This window comes from Polypterus senegalus, unplaced genomic scaffold (genome assembly GCF_016835505.1).
Source record: "Polypterus senegalus isolate Bchr_013 unplaced genomic scaffold, ASM1683550v1 scaffold_3788, whole genome shotgun sequence".
NCBI classification, from domain to species: Eukaryota; Metazoa; Chordata; class Cladistia; order Polypteriformes; family Polypteridae; genus Polypterus; species Polypterus senegalus.
In genome coordinates, this window is record NW_024381532.1 from 41,769 (window position 1) to 50,000 (window position 8,232).

Consider the following 8,232-nt stretch of genomic DNA (forward strand, 5'->3'; position numbering starts at 1 on the left):
GCACCTAACCTGCATGTCTTTGGACTACGGGGAGAACCCGGGTCTCCTAACTGCGAGGAAAGAGTGCTAACCACTGCGCCACCATGCCGTCCCAAATGAAATATGCACAGAATAAAAACATAAAAAGAAAAACCACAGAGGGGCACATCGAAGAGCTCATCAACTTTCAACTTCAACCCGTTCACAATATTCAGTTGTCGACGCCATTGGGAGCCTGGAGGTACAATACAATACAATACCATTTATTTGTGTGTAGTCCAAAATCACATGGGGGGCACAATGGGCTTTAACGGGCCCTGCCTTTTGACAGCTCCCCAGCTTTGACTCTCTAAGAAGACAAGAAAAAACCCTTACAGGCTAAAAAAAATGGAAGAAACCTCGGGAAAGGCAATTCAAAGAGAGACCCCCATCTCAGCCGAGTGTGGCGGGCACGGCTGGCATTCCCCAAATGAGTGTTACGGGGGCACAGCGATGTGAGGGGCACCTCTGCCACCGAGCACAGCATTCTGTCTGAAAAGTGCGGATGAAGGGCAGCCGCCTGTCCTGAGGTTTCTTCTTCTTACATTTGGAATTTCAGGAGTGAGGAGGTGAAACGTGTGCCGTCAGACTCATCGGACAATAAGCCATTCTTGGTGGGAGTCCTACATCGGAGACTTTGTGGCCTTGGGGTATAGATAATTCAATAGAAGACGACCTGAAACTTCGTCACACTGTGCCAAGCTGTGTTAGCTGACATTAAATGAAAGGCTAAGTGTCTGGGTGTCTGTCCCATTGCTATGTCTCTTTCATTCCAACAGACGGCGCATGACAAACATCAGCACTGCTTTATGAATCCCACAAATCAGAGACTTAGACATGTCGTGGTGCACTGCAGACACTAACGCTGAGACCTGCGCTGATTACTTCGATGTCATGCCATCCTAGACAATGTGGTCAAGTGACAAATGACACAAGACCCAGAAATAAATGTTGTGCCAACTGGCTCGGCCCATTTAATAATGGTGCCAGCAGGAACATTAACAGCACTCAGTGGCACAAAAAATACAAGGCTGCTGTGCCCCTCTTGAGCGGGCGGCTCTGGTGCCAGTGGAAGTCAGTGGGCCTCATTGGGGGTCTTCTTGGAGCTGTTGGAATAGAAAGAGACGCTTCCCGGAGTGGCACTGCTTATCTCAGATGGGTGACCCTGTGATGCACAAGTGTGACAAGAGGTAGCACGTTGGCGCCACTTCTATTTAGATAACAGGTGGCGTGTTTTAATATTTCTTACAGAGTAAACACATGTCATCAATGACTGCCATTTGGAATTGTGCTGCTCCGTTCCATCTTGTGGATAAAGAGTTGTGCCAGTAGGGTGAAGAGATTTGTCACGTTGTCACATCCTTTGTCACTCTTCTCTCTCGGTTCTGATGTTAGTTTTGTGTGCAGTTCTAGGGTGTCCGTCTGTTCAGCACTTCATTATTTTCACTGCACGGAGAAGGCATCTGAATGATCTTCTGCCAGTCATCCTTCGCTTTAATTGTCCCACTGGAGCCATGAGGACATGTCCGTGCCATTGTCCCATCAGCCTTGTATTTTGATGCCCACCTGGATGGGTTTTTGCAGTTATCTGAGGCTTCTTGTCGACCCCACAGACAAAACTCGTCCCAAGGTCTTCATGTATCAAGTGACAGACTTTGAAACATGTCACCTTCTTGAGGGTGGTGACACTGGGACATTCCTTTAAAGAGGGTCTTCTGAAACAGAAACTTGGAAAATGTAAAGAAATAAAATGACAACTTTCAGCGAGCAAGAAATGTTGTGTCACCTCAGGCGAGGCTGGCAGGCCACTGAAGGGTCTCACTAAATCCTGAACCCCAAACTCAAGGGCTTCAAACCCAAGTCCAAAATGTGATAAATAAAATCAAGAAGTGGAGTTTAACACCAAACTGCTCCGACAAAACTGCACATTGGAACTTCCTGACAGAAAGTCTCGGCGTTCCCAGAAGCAGGCGACTGTCCTCGGCCTTCACTTAGCAAGACTTGAGTGAAAAATACCACAACTTTCACTCTGCAAAGGTGACACGATGACAACACTCAGCACCTCAACCGATGCATTAAACTGCTGAACGCAATCCTTGGGATACGTTTTAAATCATGAATGACAACAGAAGACACCGAATTCACACAAATCCCAAAGTGTGACCAAAGGAAACGCGGACCCCCGCCAGCACACACCCACCCAGCCACGTATATGTCCCACCTTTATGGCAGCAGGTGAAGGCCGGACATGACGAGGAGTCAAGGACGAGAAGATGAGGAAGGACAGCAGCAGCGAGGACCACAGATGGCCATTTAGCACCACTGGGATTCACGCACTGAGACCCCCGTGACTCTGCACACAGTTTCCATTGTTTCCGGTAGCAGCGTGGATCAACAACGGTTGTCTAAGTGACATCGGCGTGCATGTTGAATCACAATTTGCAGTGCGCCCTTCACACCCTGTTGTGGTGGGCCCAAATCTCGCTACTGACACCACTGTGTGACCCTGAGCAAGTCACTTCACATGCTGGACAAACGAAATGTCACCACCTGGATTAAGAAATGTGACATGCAGGTTAGGTGGATTGGTGATTCTAAATTGTCCCTAGTGTGTGCTTGGTGTGTGGGTGTGTTTGTGTGTGTCCTGCGGTGGGTTGGCACCCTGCCCAGGATTGGTTCCTGCCTTGTGCCCTGTGTTGGCTGGGATTGGCTCCAGCAGACCCCCGTGACCCTATTCGGATTCAGCGGGTTAGACAATGGATGGATGGATGTTAGTCACCTTCTGTAAAGGCACAGAAACATCATCTTTAGTACCCTCACAGTGAGCACTGGTGCCCCCCAGGACGGCACCCTCAGCCCACTGCTATTCTCTCTGCCCAATCAGGACTGTCTCTTTGTCCCACTTCCATCTGGCAGAAGGTACCACAGCATCCAAGCCAGTTCTGACAGGATCTGGGTGGTCCGGGCTCTGAACTCTGTTCTGGCCCCCTGCCCTCAGATCTGCTTATTTATATGCAGTGTTATTTGCTTTTCTATTATTACATTCATTTATTTATTTACTCGTATATCGATTTCCTTACCTGCTTACTGCTCAGTCCTCGTCCTGCTCCTGCGCTGCGGTCCCGCTTGACGACATTTCGTGTCGCCCACTCCTACTATCAAGACGACGTGGGCGGGGAGACACCTGCTGTACCACGTGGTGGGCGGGGATATAAAGCAGCGCGTGCGCAGCCCCGCCCCGATGAATGGCGGCTATCCGTCTCTGTATCAGTTATGCTCACTGGCTGTTTTAGGGTCCAGCGGCTGCTGCTCCGGGGTGTCGGTGGGAGTCCCCGTTTCCTTTACAGCGGCCTGGTGACGCCGGCAGCAGCACCACTACCATCACAGCCTCCGCCGAGTCGCGTTTCTCCCTGCGCGTACCTGCACGATGGGCCGGCTAATCGCGGGCGGAGAGTCTTGGCGAGCGTGGACCCCGGCGTTGAAGAACACTTCGTGTTTTTGGAGTTCGCTGCCCCCGTGGAGGACGGGAGACGGCAGGGCTGGCAGGCCGTGGCGAAGGTGGAACCTTCAGGGGAAGAGCTGCGACTACCGGGAGCGCACCATGCCAGGTCTCGGCGGGTCGCTACTGACGAGAGCCGTCGCCGTGGAGCCCATGAGGCGCAAACCGGCACGGGGTCGGACGCCGACTTTGTGGATGTTAAGTTTCAGCTGCCCGCTAAGAAGTCGCCGCGGAAACAGACGAAGGGTAAACGGGAGCACGAAGCTTGCGGCGGCGTTGGCGCGGACGAGAGCGTCCCGGTGAGTGACCGCCGTTGCTCGGGCTGCGGGGCGGTGCTGCACTGCACGGACCCCGGGATCCCCGGACACTTGCCCCGCGAGAAGTACGCGCGGCTGCTGAGCGAGGACACGCTGGACCGGGCCGTGTGCCAGCGCTGCCACCTGCTCGTGCACCACAACCGGGCCCTGCAAGCCGAGGTGTCCGCCGACGACTTCAGGCGCATCGCGGCCACCATTCGGCCCCGGCCAGCCCTCGTCCTGCACATCGTCGATCTGCTCGACCTACCCGGCTCCATCGTCCCCGACCTGACGGATCTCGTGGGCCGCAACAAGCACATCTTTGTCCTGGGGAATAAAGTGGACCTGCTGCCCGGCGATGCGACCGGCTACCTTAAACGCCTGCGGCGGCAGCTGGAGCGCTACTGCGCCGAGTGCGGGCTGAGTGCGGACGCCGGGCTGAAGGGCGTGCATCTGATCAGCGCCAAGACGGGCTACGGGGTCGAGCCGCTCATCTCCAGCATCCAGAGCTCGTGGAAGTACCGCGGGGACGCCTACCTGCTGGGCTTCACCAACGCCGGCAAGTCGACGCTCTTCAACGCCCTGCTGGAGTCCGACTACTGCAAGTCCAAGGCCTCGGACGTGATCGGGAGGGCGACCATCTCCCCGTGGCCAGGTGAGGGGGCCGCAGGGTGTCGGGAGGGGCACGGGGCTGGGGAGCCCACCTGAAGGCCCCTTTATACCCAAGGCGGGAGGCGTCGGTCTGCTCATAACGGAAAGGGGTGTTGGAGGGGTGGGGGCGGAATACAAGGATGGCTGGAAATCGGAAGATGGAAGCACTGGGCAGTTGTAATGAAGCCAGCCAGTTTGGAATTGAACTGGGGCTGGCATGGGGGCCACATCGTTCAGGTCGGTACCGGGTGGTCCTGAACAGGGCAGCACCAGCCCACCATAGCCCTGGTCACACGCTGGCACGGGGAGAAGCTGCAATACCTCCATCAGTGAGCTGCCAGTGCTACCCACGGCGGTGCCCCACAGAAGTCGTTCAGATCAGTTGACCCCTTCTGCTTGATGCCAGACCACGTGTGACATTAACTCCAAAAAGCACACAAAGCGATGGCGTCGCACGAGTCGACCACGAATGTCTTGTGGTGTGCGCTGCGACTGCTGTTGGTCACGTAGGTGGGTGGCGCCTCATGTCGTCATAAGTGGAGGTCCTCGCAGGCAGACGCCACGCTGCTGTTGGCGCATCACCTCCACTAAAGTGGGCCGAGCAGATGATGATCTCCTGATCACCACTTACATCAAACTCGGAGCCCACCAAGGCAGAGTCGTATTCATCGCAGTACTTTGCTTTGGTCTTTCGCCAGATGTCGGCGCCATTTTCGAGGCGGTTTGCTCTCCGCTACTCGGGCACGCGTAGGGAATCGAGGTTCACTCAACCAAGCGATGGAACTTCGAGCAAAGAAAGTCGGCCTAAAAACGTCAGGGTGAGTGTTGTTGCAGTTAACAGCCGATTACCGTCGTCTTCGGCCGTGAAAGAGTTAAGAGAGCGAAGCTCATGTGAGACCCTAAGGCTGCCAGCTAGGAGACCACCGATGTGATGACCACAGTGAGGATGACGAGACCTGCGGTACATTTCAGTCCTCCGTGCCCACCCACTGACGCACTTCTAGTTTGGTGGGGTCACTGGGAGCCCCGAATAACCCAAACCTGTGCCAGCTCACCAGCACCCAAAGCCTTTGATTTGGTATCCTGGTATAAACCAAGTTGGATGGCAGGACTGGGCTCTTTAGCGGTCACCTCCTTTGAGACCCTCGCTTCCCAGAGTAGCCACACCAAGCTCCCTGATGCCACTCGCCTCGGGTTCTCTGCACTGTGGCATGACATAGTTGAAGCCCACCCTAACCCTAGCCCACCTTGTGTGTGTTTTCACTTCTAAAAAATGAAATCTCAAAGCCTTTTAATGTCCGAGCTCGGTAACACAGCCAAGCATCTGCCAACCCCGGTCGGGGTCCTCATCGCCTGTCCTGGCATATGAAGGGGGGGGGCCTGGATGGTGAAACGGCAGCCGTTTTGTGCCAGTAGACCATCGCACATTAGGGGGCCAGAGTGACCAGGCGGAGTCAGGACATCGAGACACACAATCCAGTCCAGTCCAGTTTATTGTTGTGTAGCCCAAAATCACACAGGAAGTGCCGCAGTGGGCTTTAACAGACCCTGCCTGCCTGCCTCTTGACAGCCCCCCAGCCTCGACTCTCTGAGAAGACAAAGAATACGCCCCAAAAAAATAAAAAAAAAACCTTGTAGGGAAAAATGGAAGAAACCTCCGGAAAGGCAGTTCAGAGAGAGACCCCTTAACAGGTAGGGTGGGGGTCAATACAACACAATACACAGAACAGAACAAATCCTTAATACAGCATAATAATACAACTTGTAGAAGCACAGAGCAGAATTTAACAGGAGATGACATCCCATAATAAGATTTGGATTTGTTCAGAGTCCTGGAGACCTCGGACATCAAGCTGTCTCCCCCTATTGGCCACTCCACGGCTGAGTCAGTGCTCGGCCAGCCAATCCGATGACAGGACCCCTCTACCCAACGATTCCTGTGATCCTCCATCAGAGAGGCCTTTACCTTAGGCTGGCAGGTGGGCCGTGGCACCAAGTGGCACATTTGAGTACCGAGAAGAGAAACCGAATAGATGAGGGTGAGTAACACATTATGACTCTCATGTGACGTGTGTTTTAGTGCTGATGACCGTCAGTCTGGACAGTTGATCAGCAGCTCTAGTCAGGGTGTGCTAACCTGAAGAGGTGAGATTTGAAAACCGAGACCATCGGGGCATCTCTTACAGTGCCAGGCAGACCACCCCACAGTTTAGGGGGTCCTGTAACTAAAAGCTCGACCTCCCACTGTTATTTTATTAATCCTCCTAAGCAGACCACCATCTTGAGATCTTAATGTGCGCTCTGGTTTGTAAGTCATAAGTTCAGACCAGTAAGCCGGACCTCGGCCATTTAATACTTTATATGTTAAAAGGAGGATTTTGAAATCGGCCCTAAACGTAACTGGGCGCCAGTGTAACGACTCTAGGACTGGAGTTCTGTGTTCGTATTTTCTTGTTCTTGTAATAATTCTTGCAGCAGCATTTTGGATTAACTGGAAGCTGAATAAAGAACAGTCTGAACATCCAGTGAACGCCGCATTGCAGTCGTCAATCCTACTAGAGATAAACGCGTGAATTAATTTCTCACAATCCTGTTTATTTACAAAGCGTCTTCATTTCCTAACATTTTAAAGATGGAAGAAACACAAGTGGCAGAGACTCGGGGACCTCACTTTACATCTCCTTTATTTTAGAGCCCAGTGTCCCTGTCACTGCACTGGGGGGTCCCATTCAGATTCCCTCCTGCTGCCGCCCCCCATATCACCTTTTCTTAGCTGGTCTCCCACCCGTGGCTGCTGGGTGAGCCGATATGTCAGTTTAGAAGTGGCGGGTCACTTGACTCTTGCCAAGCGTGTGACACTGGAGGCTCCTAATGGCGTTGGCTGTGTGTGTGTGTGCGGGGGCCGCCTGTCCCCACAGGACCACTAGTGTGACGCGTCCTTACTTGATGCTCGGCCCGTTCAGGCCGTTGAGCGGAGTGTCTAATAATGAAGGATCGCCGATGAGCGGCAGGTAAGGCCGTTCTGGTGGGGTGGCGTGTGAGACCCTCAAGCCTGCGCGTTGGGTCCGCTAGTGTTGATCAGATGCCGTTGTCTGTGGTTTGTTCTGCTTCCCAGGGACCACCCTGAACCTTCTGAAGTCCCCCATCATAAACCCAACTCCGTACCGAATGTTCAGAAGAGCCGAGAGGCTGGGGAGGGAGGCGCGCCTTGTGGAGGAGGACTTCGATGATGATGATGATGAAGAGCAAAGGAAACGTCTGAAGCAGCTAAAGAACAAAGGGTACCTGGTGGGTAAGTGACGGTCGCTGCCCAGGCTCGGCCCAGTGCTCTCTGCTCCACGCTGCCCAACATCACTTGGCGGATTGGGTCTAGAATTCTCACTTTGGCTTTCGGACCCCAAATGAGGTTGTGGCGCTCGCTGGGCACGCAGGCTGCTCACCCTGTGCTTTGGTTTTCACCCCATCAGGTAAAATTGGCAGAACATTCCGGGCGGATTCTTCAGGGCGCCAGCTGGTGGACATCGACTTCAACCCCGATGAGCTGTGTGTCGATTTTGAACAAGGGGGCCTCGACGCAGAAGAGGAGCCGTCAGAGAAGGTGGGCTTCACGCACAATGAGCTGAAGGATGCCCACTGGCTCTACGACACCCCTGGGATCGTGAAAGACCACTGTGTGAGTCGACCAATCGGATTGCTTGTTCTGGTGGTTGGATTGTCTTGGACTGGCAGTGAATGGGCACCCATCGTCCTGCTGTGGTGTGTCCAGGG

At 53.7% G+C, this 8,232-nt stretch overlaps 1 protein-coding gene across 1 annotated transcript; it reads left to right on the top strand.

Moving 5' to 3' along the window:
- Positions 1-83: 83 nt before the first annotated feature.
- Positions 84-8,228, top strand: noa1 (nitric oxide associated 1; the record flags this gene model as incomplete). Its single annotated transcript, XM_039742855.1, has 4 exons — positions 84-220; positions 3,114-4,468; positions 7,580-7,756; positions 7,932-8,228. Coding segments are annotated over exons 1-4 (1,966 nt in total), but the record flags the coding sequence as incomplete, so codon positions are not given.
- Positions 8,229-8,232: the final 4 nt, after the last annotated feature.